The sequence below is a fragment of the Zingiber officinale genome, chromosome 8B, assembly GCF_018446385.1.
Source record: "Zingiber officinale cultivar Zhangliang chromosome 8B, Zo_v1.1, whole genome shotgun sequence".
Taxonomy (NCBI): Eukaryota; Viridiplantae; Streptophyta; class Magnoliopsida; order Zingiberales; family Zingiberaceae; genus Zingiber; species Zingiber officinale.
The window spans coordinates 18,461,425-18,483,136 of NC_056001.1; the positions used below are offsets into that span (position 1 = coordinate 18,461,425).

Here is a 21,712-nt window from a genome sequence, read left to right on the forward strand (position 1 = left end):
ATGTAGTAGAATAAATCCAAATCATACCAAAAATCCATCAAACGATAAGAATCCATACAATATTATAAGTAAAACAATACAAGACTAAAAACAAAGTCTGATAGAGAAACTAGGAATAAATAACAACTCAAGACCAGCAAAGGACTAGCACTACGTGCAGATGGGGACTAGCGACTGGAACTGCTCCGGACAGTCTCAACCTGAAAATATAACAACAATGGAGGCGGGGTGAGTCCAACACTCAGCAGGTACAACTGATATGCAAAGTAAGGAAATAACACCTAGCACTAATCATGCGTACAGTCTCCTGATAAAAATAAAGGTAAATGCAAACCGAAGTAAACATGAGAGAACTGTACTAACCAGGACCTGGGTATAAGGACAAACAGTCCGAAAGGTATAGAAGACCTGTATGCATGTCAAACATAGGTATCCAAACAATATGCAGCATATAAATGCAGCAAACACAAACACAAGCAATAAATGCATCATGCATATGATGCCCATGTCATGGTCACCCTGACGCCAGTCAGCCAACTCACAACCAAAAGTGGGACCGAGTGGGTAGGGCTGTGACGACCGTGCACTCTGCATCACTACTCCTGATGAGTGACCGAGTGGACGGGATTCTATCGGAGTACACACATACTCCTACCCCAAATCATAAATGGGGGAGCGCAATGCTCTCATCTCCCGGTACACTATGACGGGGAGAGATCTCTAACGTACTACACGCTGTGTCACACTACCCCTGAGCGGACCAACAGAGCACCGGAAGAGCAAACTGACGTGCTACCACGCTGCATCACGCTACCCATGAGCGTCACAATGAAGCACCGAACAGTGATGAAACTGGTAATGTGCTCGACAATAATGGAGCAATGTATCACACAGCATGCAATCATGCGAATGGTGCATGACACTAAGCATGGTATTATACTAAACCGATCTATGGACATATAATGATGTGCACCATAGTGAACAAATCATATCAAAGTACACTGATCAAATAAGGTATCAAACCTAGGTCCTGAACATGGGAAACATTGTTATATCACTACCCCTATGCGCATGTGTAATCAGGTACATAACCACACGAAATGCAAAATAAACAATCAATCAAGCAGGTAATCAGGTAGTGATTAACCGAAACAAATGAGGAATATAATTAATGCAACTTGTTAATTTCATTACTATGCATATCAAAGACAATAAGTCAAAAGTACCCGCCTCCAATAAGAATGTCCAATATGGTCCAATCCGATAATCGAGATACTTGTCTCGCGTCAAGGTCTTGTATATTAAACATAATGTCTAGTTTAGCTAATTCTATCATACCACATTTAGCCAAAATAAATTCTAATCCAATTTAAGAAGTTCTAAATTGGATCTAACTAATCAATCCAGCAAAATCAACGAACCCTCTTGTTAAAATCATGAATTGGATCTAACCTAAACTTAGGTTAAATCCCACATTTTAACCACAATTACCTCCTCTGAATCAGTTATCCTACACCAAATAGCATTTATTCATATTAAGCTATATCAGATATGAAATTTCCAACCTTTACTCCAGTACAATGTTGCCCCTGTGGACACACGACTAGAAGATGCAGATGCTGGACAATGCTAGCCGGAAAACCTTGCTGCCACAAATCTGTTATCAACACCACAAAGAAACTATTACTTATCTATAGGCTGACCACAACCAAACCCAGCTGAGCTAGGGTTCGGATCCGACAACAAAAGTAAACCTAGGGCAAGGAAAAAGGGTCAGCTACCTTCACCAGGGCAGAGACTAAATGGTGGTGCTGATCTTTCTTCCGGTGAGCTTTTGTGGCAATCTGTCGACGACGTTAGTGCTAGGGATGGAAACAGCCTGCGCCAAGTGTAGAGGAGAAGGAGAAGACGCCACAGAGAAGATGGCTAGGGCACACGTGCAGATAAGTGGATCCGTGGAGTCGACAGCGCCTGGGGACGGACTTGGTGGACTGGCACAGAGGAGATCGGAGAGGGGCGGCGGCGCTGGGTCGAACCTAGTGGTCGGCGATGTCTCGGAAAGAAGAAAGGAGGGGGTCGCGGTGGTCGGCGCTGCTTCGGTCCAGAGAGGGCAGCGGCAAGGGATCGGCGGAGTCGGCAGAAGAAAGAGAAAGTGGTGGCGGCACCGGCGCTAGGGCATGGAAGGGGTCAGCGTCGGCAGAGGAAGGGCGGCGGTGGCGCTGTACAAAGGCTAGGGCAGAAGAGGAGAGGAGTTCGGCTCGGGGGGAGGAAGAAGAAATCGGCGCGATGGGGAGAGGAAAGGAACTGCCGCGACCAGTTAGGGCCGGTGTCGGGCGCGAGAGAAGAAAATAGGCGCGGGTGAGGGCACGGGGTTTTGGCGAGTAAGAGAATAAAGGAAAAGAAATAAGAAAAAGGAAAAAAGGAATTTATAAAATAAACAATTCCTTGCTTAAATGGATAGTCTAAACAGGCTTTTCCCGGGGCTCGATTTTATCCCCGTAAACTCGTCCATACAGTCTCCAAAAAATTCCAGAAAAATTCCTAAAAATTCCATAAAATTCCCTTATTAATATTCGTCATTTTTTCGGTATTTTACATTCTCCCCCACTAATAAAAATTTGGTCCCCAAATTTTATTATTTACCATCAGCAAGTACTAAATAAATTATACTAACAACAGATAAATAGTATAAATGCTGAACGGTAAATAAATCGCATACCTCAAGTGAAAAGATGGGGATAACGAGCTCGGATCGTATTCTCGAGCTCCCAAGTAACTTCCTCGTTCGAATGATACTGTCATCCGACCTTGACCAGCCAAATAGTCTTGTTCCGCATCTGACGCTCTTTTCGGTCTACAATCCATACCGGAACCTCCTCATAGGTGACGTCAGACTAAATGAGAACTGAGATTATCAGACAACACATGAGCTGGGTCTACTATGTATCTCCTCAGTATAGATACACGAAATATGTCGTGAACACCTATCCGGATCGGTGGTAGTGCCATACTGTAAGCTACTGCTCTAATTTTTTTTTTTCCGAGATCCGGAAAAGTCCAATGTACCGCGGAGCTAGCTTACCTCTGAGGCCAATCTCTTCACCACTTCCATGGGTGAAACTCGCAGAAATACATGGTCGCAAATGGAGAACGCTAGGATTCTGCGTCTCCGACCAGCATAACACTTCTGGCGATCCTGCGCCTCTAACATCCTCCGTCTGATAATACGGATCAACCCTGCCTCATGCTGAGCTCTATGAGGTCCCAAGAACTGGGCCTCACGGATTCTCGTCCTGATCGACGACTGATCAACTATGGTAACAAGAATACCCTGCTCGATCTGTCGCTGCTCCTCAAGGTCTAACTCGGAGAAACCCTGAATCAAGTCTGTGACCATAACTCGATGGCAGGCTAAAGTCCCTCTGGACTTCTGGCTAAGTGCATCGGCAACCACATTAACTTTTCCCGGGTGATAGCTAATGGTACAATCATAATTCTTCAGGAACTCCATCCATCTCCTCTGTCGAAGATTAAGTTCCTTCTGAATGAACGGATATTTGAGACTCTGATGGTTAGTTCGAATCTCAATGTAATAATATATAGGTATTACCGCCAAATCTTCAGGGCAAAAATAATAGCGACTTGCTCCAGATCATGTACAGGGTAGTTCTTCTCATGATCCTTCAACCGACGAGAAGCATAGGAGACTACCATATCGTGCTGCATCAGAACAACGCTCAAACCCTGAATAGATGCGTCGGTGTAGAGGACAAATCCGTCCTCTCTAGAAGGTAAAAACTAAAAATCGAAGCCGACACTAGTCTCCGCTTCAGCTCCTAGAAGCTGATCTTGAAATCCTCAGTCCAAGTAAACTTCACGCCTTCCATGGTCAGGCGTGTAAGTAGCATGGCAATCCATGAGAAACCCTCAACGTATCTCCGGAAATATCGAGCCAAACAAAGGAAGTTGCGAGCCTCCTCTATAAACTCTGTCTACTCCCAACGGTAACAACCTCGATCCCCTGTGAAACCATGGTATACTCCTATTGGTGACCGTGTGTCCCAAAAATCTCACAGAAGAACAAACCCAAAACGCATTACTAAACTTCACATATAGATGTTCTCATCGAAACATCTCTAGACTATGCAAAGATGATGTGCGTGACTCACCGCAGATCCGATATAGGTCACAACATCGTCAACAAAGACAATGAAAACCGATCCAAACATCCTCGACATACCAGAATCATCGAGTCCCTGAGAACATCTAAGGCACTGTAATCCTATAGGGCAAAAACAAAGACACATAATGTTCGTATCACAGACATTCCTATCCATAAGATCTCAGATAATAAATCGAAAATCTGATCATCAACAACATAAATCACCAAGAATAAATCCTCCAGTGTGAGAGCAACGCTCCATCACAGGAAATACCACATATGTGGGCGCAACACTCCACCACAAATAATCTGAAATATGTATCTGCAATAAATATAGGAGCAATACTCCATCACAAGCCAACAATAATATGTGGGAGCTCCGCTCCACCACAAACGATCCATAAATGTCCAAGGCACTTAACTATCCAACTAGAGGCTGCACGAGATCACCCAACCACATATCACTGAGGGCAACCAAAGGTATAACAATCCAACAATCAAATCAAACTCATCGTCAAATCTATCAACATCGTAGTGAGTCACCCACTGATAAAAATATGGGTTGACAGGGTAATCCAACAAATGACATAATGCAAACACTCTACATCCTACATTCAACATAAGTAGAATCATGCTGCTACCAACAATACACCTGGCACACTTGCTCACACAACATATGTATGATCAACATAATCTTCCAATTATTATACACCAAACTCACACACACAGGTATAAATCAGTGTGATACCTCCAACAATACCTACCGAACCCGTGTGCATATATCAACATAGGTATAATCGACAATACACCTCAAACAACCTCACATGACATATATACACCTATGCCAAGAGTATAATCAACGTAATACTTCCAACAAAGCATACTAAACCCAGGTGCACTCAAAATCAAACATAATTTAAAAAATACCTCAGATACCACATCAAACCCATATGTACATATCACAACACCGATGTAATCGACAAAATACTTCCAATTAAGACACTCAAACACATGCGCACATACTACGACACAGATTAAATCGACAAGATACATCAAGAAAAATACCTAAACTCATGTGCACATCCCACAACATAAATTAGATCGACAAGATACCTCCATCAAAACACCACAGATGTACTTATACCACAACTCGAATTTAATCGACAAGATATCTTCAATAATACATTCAGATACATACATCGAACTACATAACCATGAACCACAAGGAACCTACAACCATATCAGAACATGAATACATATACTACTCGCAAATGGGCAGTCTACCATAGGACTCCTACAACACATAACAATCATAATACACATGCAACATAGACGTGCAAAATCAACATACCAGCTCAATCAAAGAGACCAACCTTATGCTACTAACACTCATGGTTTACGGGTATATCTAAACAAAATTCATGCATATGTATTAAGCATGAATACATCAATCAAAAGCAACCCAAAATAAAGCAGCCTAATCATCCAGTAACAACCCTGCTCTAGGTTCAAAGGAACTAATATCGGACAAGGAAGATATACACACCATGGTATAACATTGCAAGTCAATGTCGTACACTACCAAGGCTATATCTAATAGGGAAAGTTTTATCATCTTAAATCCAAATGTACTCTCCCAGTATACACTAGCAACGATTGTATCCCATAAGTGTTAAGCAATTAGCTCTACACTTCCTTACATCAGCGGGGTCACATATCCCAATGCACTTTCTGAGTCATCCAACCGGGTATATACAGTCCATAGTCAAAGTCTTCATGGAATAGGATACATCGATCCTCTATAAACTATCCAAGCCGACAATGGTATATGGCTAAATCAGTCCTTTCCACGTCAGTACAAAACATGTACTCAAATGTGCTCTAGACACATAACTAAGCACAAATAACCTAAAGGTTCGAACCTCTAAAAATAGAGTATGGAAATCCTCTACTGATCAACCAACAAAACTAAATCATTCATCTACTAACTAATCAAGAATACCTTAATCCTTCACAAGCAACTAAGGTATATCAAAACCACGACTACCCAACTCGACAAACGTAAATCAGTCTTCTACTGACCGATCTAATAAGAGTAAATCAATATTTACTGATAAAAATTAACTAAGATAAAATGGTATACTACATTGTTAAATAACTAAATCAGTTCATGGGTCAATTCAACACTAATTACATCAACTCAAACTAGAGAATGTCAACCCACATAATATCATATGTATAAATGTGTACGACCCAAAATAAAAAGTCAGAATTCAAGATCATTAAGACACCCTCATTTTTTTTCCAAAAATATCAGCCCACATAATATCAGATGAATAAGTCTCTACTCCCCATGAGAGCAAGTTAGCATTCAAAACATCAAATCATTATTTATCCACATAGTCCAATATCAATTTTATCATCCTATTAACTAACCACAACTAACCAGATTTATTAAAATCTCATAGGCACACTCAACCGTAAACTCTCTAGCACTCAATTTATAATCTGATCACCAACTATAATCAGCAACCCTATGAACCTCATACATGACACTCACTATGTCACCATCAACGACAACCCAAATACTAGATCATCAAAAATAGTTATCCACTAATAGATCATCAAAACAAATATCTAGTAATAGATCATCAGACAACCACATAACATTTACTCTCATAAATTATTAGAAATCAACATATCACAATATCTGATCTCATAATATCCCTCAACCTTAAACCATTCTCAACAATGATCAAACATGGTAACTCCCAAATGAACAATTTTCATCGTATCAGGTACCCTAATATCCAAAAGATATGAGTATAAAAACTCTACTGACTAAATCAACAGGAATTATGTAGGTATCATCCACTACCCAGCTAACAATAGTAGAGGCTGGTATGTGCCTCCATCTCCTACTAGTAGTAACAGAAGCTAAAACTACTGATGGTATGATAATAAAAATCACCAGAGACTATAATCCTTGATCTCTATTAAGGTCAACCATGCTCAATGGCTAACCCATCACATGTAATATGTGTTACAACAACCAGACAGGTACTAAAGATAAAGTGCTAATACATGTCATAACTATCAAATTAAACATCATACCTATATGCCGTCTGGAGATGTTCCATCACTGACCAATCCCCAAATTCTGACCTCAAAATTCCGAACATGAAATCACCGGAAATCCATATTAATCCGAAACGAAAGTTCAAAACATATACGTAATGGAAAATCCGTGCAACCAAAATAACTACCCAGTTTGACTCGCAAACTTGGGCTAGCACAATATATCCAGAATACTAAAAGCAAGTATCACACCTTGCTCTGATACCAATAAATTGGTATAAGATAAATCTCGAAAATCCGTAACACGAAAAACAACAAGTATCGCCAAACTTGGCGCTCTGATACCAAATAAATTGGTATCAGGTTATCCCAAATATCCAAAATACGAAAACAACGATCGTAAAACTTAGGCTCTAATACCACTAAATTGTCACGTCCCGGAGGAGTCCCTGTCCGAGAAAATTTCAACTGCATCTCCCCTGTACGGCGGACAATCTGAAACTTTTCTACATCCTCATATACCTCAGCTACATGCGGCTGGAATAATAACAGGTAAATAAAACATCACCACGCAGTTTACATAAATATAAGCAAACCAAAGCAGTAATACCATAACTCAAAATCAACCCTACTCAACTACACTCGTAAAGCTCAAATCCGATGAACTCACCTCTTCTGCCGTCCAGGCAGGCATGTAGTAGAATAAATCCAAATCATACCAAAAATCCATCAAACGATAAGAATCCATACAATATCATAAGTAAAACAATACAAGACTAAAAACAAAGTCTGATAGAGAAACTAGGAATAAATAACAACTCAAGACCAGCAAAGGACTAGCACAACGTGCAGATGGGGACTAGCGACTGGAACTGCTCCGGACAGCCTCATCCTGAAAATATAACAACAATGGAGGCAGGGTGAGTCTAACACTCAGCAGGTACAACTGATATGCAAAGTAAGGAAATAACACCTAGCACTAATCATGCGTACAGTCTCCTGATAAAAATAAAGGTAAATGCAAACCGAAGTAAACAGGAGAGAAACTGTACTAACCAGGACCTGGGTATAAGGACAAATAGTCCGAAAGGTATAGAAGACCTGTATGCATGTCAAACATAGGTATCCAAACAATATGCAGCATATAAATGCAGCAAACACAAACACAAACAATAAATACATCATGCATATGATGCCCATGTCATGGTCACCCCTGACGCCAGTCAGCCAACTCACAACCAAAAGTGGGACCGAGTGGGTAGGGTTGTGACGACCGTACACTCTGCATCACTACTCCTGATGAGTGACCGAGTGGACAGGATGCTGTCGGAGTACACACATAGTCCTACTCCAAATCATAAATGGGGGAGCGCAATGCTCTCATCTCCCGGTACACTATGACGGGGAGGGATCTCTAACGTGCTACACGCTGCGTCACACTACCCCTGAGCGGACCAACGAAGCACCGGAAGAGCAAACTGACGTGCTACCACGCTGCGTCACACTACCCATGAGCGTCACAACGAAGCACCGAACAGTGATGAAACTGGTAATGTGCTCGACAATAATGGAGCAATCTATCACACAGCATGCAATCATGCGAATGGTGCATGACACTAAGCATGGTATTATACTAAACCGATCTATGGACATATAATGATGTGCACCATAGTGAACAAATCATATCAAAGTACACTGATCAAATAAGGTATCAAACCTAGGTCCTGAACATGGGAAACATGGTTATATCACTACCCCTATGCGCATGTGTAATCAGGTACATAACCACACGAAATGCAAAACAAACAATCAATCAAGCAGGTAATCAGGTAGTGATTAACCGAAACAAATGAGGAACATAATTAATGCAACTTGTTAATTTCATTACTATGCATATCAAAGACAATAAGTCAAAAGTACCCGCCTCCAATAAGAATGTCCAATATGGTCCAATCCGATAATCGAGATACTCGTCTCGCGTCAAGGTCCTGTATATTAAACATAATGTCTAGTTTAGCGAATTCTATCATACCACATTTAGCCAAAAATAAATTCTAATCCAATTTAAGAAGTTCTAAATTGGATCTAACTAATCAATCCAACAAAATCAACGAACCCTCTTATTAAAATCATGAATCGGATCTAACCCAAACTTAGGTTAAATCCCACATTTTTACCACAATTACCTCCTATGAATCAGTTATCCTACACCAAATAGCATTTATTCATATTAAGCTATATCAGATATGAAATTTCCAACCTTTACTCCAGTACAATGTTGCCCCTGTGGACACACGGCTAGAAGATGCAGATGCTGGACAATGCTAGCCGGAAAACCTTTCTGCCACAAATCTGTTGTCAACACCACAAAGAAGCTATTACTTATCTGTAGGCTGACCACAACCAAACCCAGCAGAGCTAGAGTTCGGATCCGGCAACAAAAGTAAACCTAGGGCAAGGAAAAAGGGTCAGCTACCTTCACCAGGGCAGAGACTAAATGGTGGTGCTGATCCTTTCTTCCGGTGAGCTTTTGTAGAAATCTGTCGACGGCTTCAGTGCTAGGGTTGTAAATAGTCGGCGCCAAGTGTAGAGGAGAAGGAGAAGACGCAACAGAGAAGATGGCTAGGGCACACGTGCAGATAAGTGGATCCGTGGAGTCGACAGCGCCTGGGGACGGACTTGGTGGACTGGCACAGAGGAGATCGGAGAGGGGCGGCGGCGCTGGGTCGAACCTAGTGGTCGGCGATGTCTTGGAAAGAAGAAAGGAGGGGGTCGCGGTGACCGACGCTGCTTCGGTCTAGAGAGGGCAGCGGCAAGGGATCGGCGGAGTCGGCAGAAGCAAGAGAAAGTGGTGGCGGCACCGGCGCTAGGGCATGGAAGGGGTCAGCGTCGGCAGAGGAAGGGCGGCGGTGGCGCTGTACAAAGGCTAGGGCAGAAGAGGAGAGGAGTTCGGCTCGGGGGGAGGAAGAAGAAATCGGCGCGATGGGGAGAGGAAAGGAACTGCCGCGACCAGTTAGGGCCCGCGTCGGGCGCGAGAGAAGAAAATAGGCGCGGGTGAGGGCACGGGGTTTTGGCGAGGAAGAGAATAAAGGAAAAGAAATAAGAAAAAGGAAAAAGGAATTTATAAAATAAACAATTCCTCGCTTAAATGGGTAGCCTAAACAGGCTTTTACCGGGGCCCGATTTTATCCCCGTAAACTCGTCCATACAATCTCCGAAAAATTCCAGAAAAATTCCCTTATTAATATTCATCATTTTTCCGGTATTTTACACAAGATGTGTTAGTCCCAAACAATATCCTGCAACACAAAGTTAGCATAAATAACAGAATGAATATGATAAGAAATGTTATGATAGTCTCCGGACTGTCCGGGTCTGACTTCGGATTTCCGTCCGGAAACCCTAGGTCGACCCGACGCCTACTGTTCCCTCTACGGGGAGCGCGTCCTCACCTACTCCACTCAGGAGATTTACCTGTTGCCAGTCGATCCTCCAGATTGACTGGACTTTTGCTCAGCACTCGACGCTTCCGGACTTTCTGCTAGACATCCGCTTCCCGGCTAGTCCAGTCTTTCACCTGGTTCGCGACACCAGGACTTTCCACCTAGGGTTGCCACCCCCTAGGACTTTTGCTTGAAGCCATCGACCTGCCAAGACTTTCCGCATAGGGTTACCACCCCCTATGACCTAGGGTTACCATCCCCTAGGGTTTTTACCTTTGCCTAACCGCAGTTAGGACTTTCCTGAAATCCTCAAGCAGACTTGTTAGACTACAAAACACCTTAACTTTGAATCCTTTGTCATTATCAAAACACGAGTTCGATCGTCGGATGCTTCCCGCACCAACAGTAGGCAAATCAAAACCATAGTCAACTCTATCATCATCCTAGTGGATCAGTCACCCACTAATAGGAGAATTAGTTGACAGAGTAATACAACCAATAACATAATGTAGACACTTAACATTCTACATTCAACATAGGTAGAATCATCATGATGCTACCAACAATACACCTGGCACACGTGCACACACAACATAGGTATGATCGACATAATCATCCAATTAGTACTCCAAACACACTCATAGCACAGGTATAATTCAGTGTGATACCTCCAACCATACCTACCTAACCCGTGTGCATATATCAACGTAGGTATAATCGACAATACACCTCAAATAACCTCACATGACATATATACACCTATGCCAAGAGTATAATCAACGTAATACTTCCAACAAAGCCATAATAGACACGAGTGTACACACAGAACAAACATAATCAACAAGATACCTCGAATATTACACCGAACACATCTGCACATATCACAACTCAGATTAAATCGATAAGATACCTCCAATAAAACACTTAAACACATGTGCACATTTCACAACATAGATTTAATCGACGAAATACCTCCAATAAACAATCAGACATGTATGCCTAACCACTCGGGTATAATTTACTAGAAACTCACTACGTGCAATTTAAACCGTCTATCAAGACTCCTACAACACATAATAATCATATGAACACACCTCATAGATATGCAAAAATCAACATACTTAATCCAATCAACCTGACATTCCCTATTTTACCTTCTATGTTATCCAAATCCGACACAATACTCAACCATTTTCATCCAGCCTTGACATTGATGAAAAAAATTGATTACATTTAACACTTCAATAAAATTTATATCCTCAATATCTGAAACCATTACTAATCATTCATAAGGAGTTATATGATCAAAATTTTTGCCAGGATTCACAAACCAATCCACTCATAATCAACCGGATATCATGTTCCATACATGTATCCACTCAGCAGACCCAGAAAAATTTTCAACTATGACAACCAAAGGCAGCACAACAAAAATCCTACTAGTTCATTGATCCATAATCCATACAGAACTATCCGAAGGGATCCATCTTTATAGACACTAGAGCAAGTAACAACTTGACCCCCAAATAAATTATCAAATCACTAAATCAGTTCATGGGTCAATTCAACACTAATTACATCAACTCAAACCAGAAAATGCCAGCCCACATAATATCATATGTATAAATGTGTACGACCCAAAAGAAAAAGTCAGAATTCAAGATCATCAAGATACTCTCATTTTTATCCTCAAAAATATCAGCCCACATAATATTAGATGAATAAATCTCTACTCCCCATGAGAGCAAGTTAGCATTCAAAACATCAAATCATTATTTATCCACATAGTCCAATATCAGAGGAAGCAAATATCAATCTTATCATCCTGTTAACTAACCACAACTAACCAGATTTATTAAAATCTCATAGGCACACTCAACCGTAAACTTTCTAGCACCCGATTTATAATCTAATCACCAACTATAATCATCAAACCTGTGAATATCATACATGACACTCACTATGTCACCATCAACGACAACCCAAATGATAGATCATCAAAATAGTTATCCACTAATAGATCATCAAAACAAATATCTAGTAATAGATCATCAGACAACCACATAACATTTACTCTCATAAATCATTAGAAATCAACATATCACAATATCTGATCTTACAATATCCCTCAACCTCAAACCATTCTCAACAATGATCAAACATGATAACTCCCCAATGACCCATCTTCATCGTATCGGGTACCCTAATATCCAAAAGATATGAGTATAAAAACTCTACTGGCTAAGTCAACAGGAATATGTAGGTATCATCCATTACCCAGCTAACAATAGCAGAGGCTGGTATGTGCCTCCATCTCCTACTAGTAGTAACAGAAGCTAAAACTACTGATGGTATGATATGAAAAATCACCAGAAACTATAATCCTTGATCTCTATTAAGGTCAACCATACTCAATGGCTAACCCATCACATGTAATATGTGTTACAACAACCAGACAGGTACTAAATAAAGAATATTAATACATGTCACAAACTATAAAATTAAACATCATACCTATATGTCGTCTGGAGATGTTCCATCGCTGTCCAGTCCCCAACTTCTGACCTCACAATTCCGAACATGAAAATCACCGGAAATCCATAATAAAATCTGAAACAGAAGTCCAAACATATACGTAATGGAAAATCCGTGCAACCAAAATAACTACCCAGTTTGACTCGCAAACTTGGGCTAGCACAAAATATCCAGAATACTAAAAGTAGGTATCACACCCTGCTCTAATACCAATAAATTGGTATTAGATAAATCTCGAAAACCCAACACACGGAAATCAAACAAGTTTCACCAAACGTTAGCGCTTTGATACCAACTAAATTGGTATCAGGTTATCCCAAATATCCCAAAATATGAAAATAAAGATCGTAAAACTTAAGCTCTGATACCAAATAAATTGTCACGCCCCGGAGGAGTCCCTGTCTGAAGAAATTTCGGCAGCATCTCCCCTGTACGGCGGACAATCTGAAACTTTCTACATATCCATATACCTCAGCCACATGCGGCTGGAATAACAACGATAATAAAATACAACACACAGGTATTCCACGCAGTTTAATAAGAAATAAACAAATCAGTAATACCATGACTCGAAAACAACCCTACTCCACTACACTCATAAAACTCAAATCCGATTTTTCCTACTCCACTACACTCATAAAACACAAATCCGATGAACTCACCTCTTCTGCCGTCCAGGTAGGCATGTAGTAGAACAAAACCAAATCATACCAAAATCCATTTACGATAAGAATCCATACAAGATCCATAAGTAAAACCAATACAAGACTAAGACATAGTCTGATAGAGAAAACTAAAATAACAACTCGTGGTCTACAGAGGACTAGCACTACGTGCAGTGGGGACTAGCGACTGGAACTGCCTCCTGACAGCATCAACCTGAAAATAACAACGGAGGCGGGGGTGAGTCTAACGCTCAGCGGATAACAACTGATATGCATAATAAAGAATATAACAACTAGCACTAATCATGCGTACAGTCTCCTGATACAAGAAAGGTAAATGCAACTGAGGAATGCAGGAGAAAAGTTGTACTAACCCGGACCAAGGTATAAGGGTAATATGGTCGTCAGACCGAGGGTGTCATAATCCTGTATGCATGTCAATCATATGCATCCATATAAATGCAGCAAGTAAATGCAGCAAACACAAGCAATAAATGCATCATGCATATGATGCCAATGACATGGTCACCCCTGACGCCAGTCATCCATCTCACACACAATGGTGAGTCCGAGTGGGTAGGGCTGTGACAACCGTGCACTCTGACATCACTGCCCCTGATGAGTGACCGAGTGGACGAGATGCTGTGGAGTACACACATACTCCTACCCCAAATCATAAATGGGGGAGCGCAATGCTCTAACCTCCCGGTACACGATGACGGGGAGGAATCTCTGCCGGCTACCACGCTGAGTCACACTACCCATGAGCGGACCAACGGAGCCAAACAAAGTCCAACTGTCTGCCGGCTACCACGCTGCTACACTAAATCAACTGAGCCAAACAGAGCGGAATTGTCTGCCGGCTACCACGCTGAGTCACCAGACCAACGGAGACAAACAGCAGAACTGCCACACACCTGTCTGATATACCACTAACCCATGAGTGGTGGTGTGTACAGATACATGTAGCTGACGATGTGCTCAACAATAATGGAGCAGACAATCGCATAGCATGCAATCATGCAAGATGATGCATGACAATAAACATGGCAATATCACGAATAACATAGCATGCTCCATACATAAATATAAAATGTGTACCACAGGACAATGTATCAAATGGAAGGTACACAAACAGATAGGGTATCAAATAAACCCTAGGTCCTGAACATAATGTATCATATGGTTGGGCCACTACCTATAAAGCAGGTATGATCATGTAAATAATAACATGCAGTGCATAACGAGTAAACAAGCAAACATGTAATAGATCATGTAGTGACCAACCGAAACAAATGGAAAACACAATCATGCTATATGTTAAACACATTATTATGCATATCAAAAGACATAAGTCAAAGTACCCGCCTCCAATAAGAAAAGTCCAATCGGTCCAAATCCGACGTCGAGATACTCGTCTCGCGTCAAAGTCCTGTGTCAACCGATATACATACATTTATTTAGCTAGAACTCAACGAATAGCTAAATAAAATCTTAACGACCAATAAGATAAGATCCTAATCAACCTACATAAACATCTCTTTCTAACACAACTAACAATCCAAATCTACAGAACAGAAATTCACTGGCAGAAAACACTTACACTGATCTAATCAAAATGGTGATCAAGAAAATAACCAGCTATTCCATGATGTGGTGACTGGAATCCAACAACTTCGGGCCAATCGTCCACTGCTATCCAGAAGAAAACAATCCCAAAATCAATCAATCAGGAGTTCTTACAGTAAGGTACCAAATTCTACATCGTGGTACAAGTGAACAAGAATTATTACCTAATTCCCCTTTCCTTCTGTGCTGGCAGAAACCCAAAACAGAGACTGGTGGTGATGTGATACCGCAGAGCAGGCCACTCGAGAGGCACAACCGGCTGAGGTAGATCCAACAGTGGAATTAGGGCACGGAAGGTGACACCAATGCTTGGATTGCTGCTCCTAATCGAAGACCAACGCAAGCTTCTGGATTCCGGCGATCTAGGGCACAGGAGTTGAAGCTTCGCTGAAGGGATGGGATCGGGTGGCAATCAGAGGAGAAGAAACTCCGGGATGCTCGGGGCTCAAATTGCCGACGATCTGCCCCGCGACGTCGTCAACGTCAGAGAAAAAGGAAGGAGGACGGCAATAGGGTAGAGGGGGGATGGTTGCCGGCGCTAGGGTTTCCTTGGTCGAGGGCTTGTACGCGAGAAAGGGCAGCGGCGGCGCTGGGTCGGCACTGCTTCGTGCGGTGTCGGTTGTGGCGGCGGCTCGGGAAGGAAATGGAGGAAGAGAAAGAGGAGGAAACCGCTCGGCGGTTAGGGCTCGGAGGAGGGCGTCGGGCGCGCGGGGAAGAAGTAGAAGCATTCGGCGTAAACAAAGAAGAAAGAAAAGAAAAAGAAAATGAATAAATCAACTTTTTCTCGCTTAAATGTGGTAGCCTAAATAGGCCTTTTCGGGATCCACTTTTATCCCCGTAAACTCGTCCATACAAGCTCCGAAAAATTTCCAAAAACTTTCTAAAAATTCCGAAAAATTTCCTTATTAATATTCGTCTATTTTCGGTATTTTACACTTATTAATATAATAAAGAAAATTGAATTGGATGCAAATGGCATAAGAGGACAATGATATGATAATGAGACTAATATGAAAGGTAAATAATAAGGTGTATAAAAAAGATTGTAGATATAAATTCTAGGGCTTTTTATACACCATATGGTTGTCATAGTCTTAATTTAGTACTATGTGATATGACTAATTCTTGTCCTACTGCTATAACATTTTTTGATGTGATACAACGTATTTACTCATTATTTTCTTCTTCTACAAAAAGATGAAAATTTTTACAAGATCATGTTTCTAATTTAACTCTTAAACCATTATCACAAACACGTTGGGAAAGTCATCTTGAAAGCGTTAAAGCAATAAAATATCAAGCTCCACGGATAAAAGAAGCTTTATATAAACTTGCAGAAACTATTGATGATCCTAAAATAAAAAATGAAGCAAATTCTTTAGCAACATATGAGTTTAAAAATTTTGAATTTTTATTATGTATGGTTATTTGGTATGATATATTATTTGCAGTTAACACTGTTAGTAAATTTTTACAATATAAAGATATGAACATTGCTATTGCATTAGATCAGTTAAAAAGTTTTGTTTTTTTTTATGATTATAGAGAAAATGGATTTATATCTGCTGTGATTTTTGCTAAAGAGATTGTAAATAAAATGAATATAGACCCAAAATTTTGTGAAAAAAGTGTAATTAAAAGAAATAAACGATTTGATGAGAACAAAATTAATGAAGTGAAGCTTTCACTTGAAGAATCTTTTAAAATTAATTACTTTAATTATATTATTGACCATGTCATTTCTTCACTTCAAAGTAGATTTGAACAATTTAAAATATATGAAGATAATTTTAATTTTTTATATGATGTAGAAAAGTTAAAATTGCTTGATGATGAGTTTTTAAAAATAAAATATTTAAATCTTGAAAACTTTTTAACACATGATGTGTTATCTAATATTGATGATTTAGATTTATTTTTAGAATTAAAAGTTTTAAAAGAAATAATAAATTCAGAATTAAAAATCGCACTTGAGGTATTGAACCTTATAAAAAAAATTAATTCTTTTATTAATGCATGGATAGCTTATTGAATATTATTAACTATACTTGTTAGTGTATCTTTTGAAGAAAGAAGTTTTTCAAAATTAAAATTAATAAAATCTTATTTACGTTCAACAATGTCTCAAGAGAGATTAAATAATCTAGTAATTTTATCAATTGAAAAAAATATTATTAAAACTCGAATATAAAAAGTTAATTAATAATTTTGCATCTCAAAAATTTAGAAAACTAAATTTTACATAAAAATTTATTTTAAATTAATATTTTATTTTTTTAAAAAAAATTAAATTCATTATCGATTCTAAGTCCGAATAAAAAAATGAGGAATTTTTTTTTTAAAAAAATAAAAATGTTAAAGATTTAAATATTTTTTTTTTATCTAGAGCCTCATATTTGAGACGGCCTGCACTTTCTTACAATGATGAGGTGAACGTGGAGCCCATCTTTCACCTTTCCTGGTGTTTTTTTAAAGGCGAATCTAAAATAAATTTGATCCACGTAGTTATATTTGGTTTTAGAATTTCAAAAAGCACACCTTCTCTTACTATTATTGCTTTTAAATATCCAAAATATCTCATTTAGTCTAATTACTCAACTAATAGAAGTATCATTCATCGTGTCCGAAATTTGAATTAGATGAACCATCAGATAAAATAGATGGAATATTGATCGAATCGTAATATCTCATAAGAAGAGGTATGTTGAGATGATTTCTATGTTAACCAAGTTGTCAAAAGTCCTCTGGTCAACGTTACCTACAGCTAGCGATCGAGTCACCCCGGTCTCTAGTACCCCGATGTTTGAGGTAGATCCAACGAATATATAAGTAAAAGACTAAGACATATAATAATGAAATGCACATAAAATAAGAATGGAGAACGTATCCTGCCCCGGGGGGCGCCCTCGGGTGGATCGATGAGCTGGCCGGGATGCTGCTCACATTGCCCTGACCCGGAAGGGTAGATGACTTTGAATAGGCTGGAGAGTTGGATCTAGCGACGCGGAGTCGGACGCGGTATCACAAAACCGGATGCGACCTCGACACGTATATCGGGATATGAGATCGATACATAGGCCGGGATATGACATCGACAAACAGACCGAGATATGACATCAACACGCAGGCCAAGACACAACAATGGTGCAAAGGCCAAAACACCACGAGTCATATCAAAGCACAATGACAATGAGGGCTCGAGGGTCCGAAGGCGCATGACCGTGCAAACGGCCAAAGGTGGCCTACGATGAGGCGACAAGAGAGGCGATGTTGTGGCGTCCTGGAGGAGGTCGTTGGTGGGAGACTGTGGATGTTGGAAAAGAGGGAGATGGAGACAGTGCTTGGCTGCCGGCGGCCCGAAGGGCGGCGGTTGCTGGAAGCGGTTGTGGGCGCTAGTGTGTCCAGGGAGAGGGAGACGACAGGTGTGGCAACGGCTAGACCCGCAATGGGGACTGCAAGGTGGCTCGAGGCAGTAGCCGATGGAGGCCAGCGCGGTGGAGGCAATGATGGAGATGGCGGTATCGGCGCTGTTGAGGCTATGCGAGGGAGGAGGAGATGAGGAAGAGGAGGGGGAGCGACGATCATGTGGAGAGGGAGAGAGAAGAGGGAGTCGCATGCGTCAGCGTCGGTGATGCAGAGGCATGAGCAGCGATGGGCGTCGATGACACCAGAGGCGTGAGCAGCAACAGGCGTACGGAGAGAGAGAGAAGAGAGGCGGCTCGGCAATAGCTTCCTCAGTTGAGGAGAAGGCGACGAGAGGCCGGCGTGGGAGGTGGCAGCGGGCTATAGCGCCTGCGGCGGGAGACGAAAAGGTAGCTCTCCCCCCTCCTCGATTCATGGTGGCGGTTGGATGCATCTGCCGGCAAGAGAAGGAGAGAGGAGAGGGAGGGGGCGGTGGCTCACCGGCGACGAGGGAGAAGGTGAACACCGAGGCAGCGTCCTCCCCACTATAGTGGCGGAGCAAAACACGAAGGACCTCCCCTTTCTTTTGTGAATACTGACCACTTAATTACCCCTAAACCCTCAAAATGTCAAAGGACTAAAATGCCCTCCCTCTTCTCCATAATTTACTTTGGGCCCCCAAGATATATCCGTATCACAAGTCTCCCCTTCATGTCTAGTCGAAGGAGGCGCAAGTCCGACTGACTAGACCAAGTCTAACGTAAAATAGAATCGCTCCTGAATGCAGAGTTCGATCACTGGGCTTGTCATCGAGCGAGTAGCTGTGGTAATGTTGAGCAAGTGACTAAAACAATACTGAACGAGTGACAAAAAATATTGCCGAGCAGGCGATACAGTCAAATGAAGGCGTGCCAAGCTGAGCGACCACTACAAGAAAATCCTCATTCAACAACACTCAAACGACAACGGTTTTATATCAAATCGTTGTTTTTTGCCTTTTAACAACGATTTTAACAAAAACCGTTGTCTTTTAGTAATTTTTTTTTGCATACGACAACGGTTTTTAAAACCGTCGTCTATTTATGCTTTTTTGGGGCTACGGCAATGGTGTTTAAAGGCTACGACAACGGTTTTTGAAAAGTGTTGTCTATGTGCGTTTTTTTTTGGGATTACGACAATGGTGTTTGAAAACCGTTGTCTATTAAATGTTGTTGAATACCGTTGTTTTTTCTTTCGCCGCTTTTTCTCCTTCGCAATGTTTTGTCGCTGCGTTTTTTCTTTCCCTCTCTCCGAAATTTTTTGCCGCCGCATTCAGCCCCTTTACCTTCTCGATCCCTAAGCATTCCCCCTCTAATGCCCCGACGAACTCTTCTTCCTCCTGTAAGAGAAAAGAGGAAGGCAGAATGAATCTGCGCTTCTTTTGTTGTCTCCTCTTCTGCATCCTGGAAGATGATGTGAAGGGCTTAGGGGCGTTTAGGGCGTCGATTAGGGATTCCGTTTTGGTCGTCGTCTCCTCCTCCTCCTCCTTATCATCTTCATCAACAAATCCATCAATTCGTCCTCACCGTCACGGCCGACAAGCATGCAGAGGAGAGACTCCAGTCGGTTGCAGGCCAGCGAGTCACCAACGAGGCGAGGTGCTTGTGGTTAAACCATAAAACCCTAACATTATCAGATCCGCGTCTGCAGGCCAGAAATAATGCACCTAAATTGTGGCTCAGCCGACGCCAACGTACACGATTTTCTACCACTGCATTTGGCAAATGCTCAAAGGAGCCAAAGGGTAAGATCAAATCACCAATCCTTCTCTATTGGCACGGTAAACCAAGATCTTGCCTTCTCCAGTTCCCACAGCGCCATGACGCTCGCCCTTCCAGTCACGCTCGGCTCTCTACTCATCGGCGCAACCCCAGTAAGGTTCAAACAAACCCAAGCGCCGGTAGCTGCACTTGGGATCCAGTCTCCGCCTTCTCCTCTTCTGCCTCCGTCGACTGGGTGAAGGTTACCGACGGCGAGTTCTTCCAAACCGACTCCAGGCCGATCATGCCCTTCGACGGTAACGCCTGCCGCGTCCTCTTCCTTTTTCCTTCTTCTCCAATTGAATTTCTTCCCTAATCAACCTCTGTGGCGGTGCCGGTGGCTGCAGGCGTGTGCAATTTGTGCAACGGTGAAGTCAGATTTGTTCGCGACAACAATCGCAACAGGTCTCATGGTCCTCTCCGTTTTCTTCTTCGTTTTCCCCCTTTTCTTAGATGGTAATTTTTTCGGGTATCCAATCGTCAAGAACAATTTTTTTTTCCATTGAACTATTTCTTCTATGCAGAATGATTAGGTACGAGGCGCTTCAGAGTGAATCTGGTAGGAAACTTCTGCAAAGATCGGGAGATCATCCGACGATATTTCCAGTGTAGTACTTGTCGAAAAAGACAGGTACATCGTCTCAGTTTCTCTCTGCTATTACGTTGTTCTTTGATGGTCTAATCTACTAATGCTATTCACCCACCAAAAAGCCACGCTGTGAAACAATATCTCCCACAGGGAAGACAATACACCAAACATCTTGTGTAACATTGACGACAACCTCCTTGACAAGCATAAACAACCATAGATACTCTTGTGATTATTTATGGTTGTTTATTGTTGCTAGAATATCCAAGCCAATCATAGATACCTAGACATGCCTTGCTTTAATTCTATAGTAATGAAGCTCTTATCTGTACATGACTCCTCTCTCAACAGCGTTTGAGGAATAAATGCAAAACTTCACCTCATGTTTGAAGAGACAATCCTTATCTATG

The 21,712-nt window shown here is 41.4% G+C and overlaps 1 protein-coding gene across 1 annotated transcript; it reads left to right on the plus strand.

Annotated features, from left to right (window-relative positions):
* Positions 1 to 20,155: 20,155 nt before the first annotated feature.
* Positions 20,156 to 21,282, plus strand: LOC122016243 (DCC family protein At1g52590, chloroplastic-like). Its single transcript, XM_042573476.1, has 4 exons — positions 20,156 to 20,697; positions 20,760 to 20,970; positions 21,061 to 21,169; positions 21,238 to 21,282. Coding segments are annotated over exons 1-4 (405 nt in total). The 5' UTR covers positions 20,156 to 20,613; the 3' UTR covers positions 21,239 to 21,282.
* The last annotated feature ends 430 nt before the right edge of the window (positions 21,283 to 21,712 follow it).

What these genes read in the sequence shown, in the direction of transcription:
- LOC122016243 (XM_042573476.1), top strand. Translation starts at nt 20,614, where the DNA reads ATGCACCTAAATTGTGGCTCAGCCGACGCCAACGTACACGATTTTCTA. An exon ending in ATGCTCAAAGGAGCCAAAGG is followed by an intron (nt 20,698 to 20,759) that starts GTAAGATCAAAT and finishes TGCCTTCTCCAG; the next exon opens with TTCCCACAGCGCCATGACGC. An exon ending in GCCGATCATGCCCTTCGACG is followed by an intron (nt 20,971 to 21,060) that starts GTAACGCCTGCC and finishes CGGTGGCTGCAG; the next exon opens with GCGTGTGCAATTTGTGCAAC.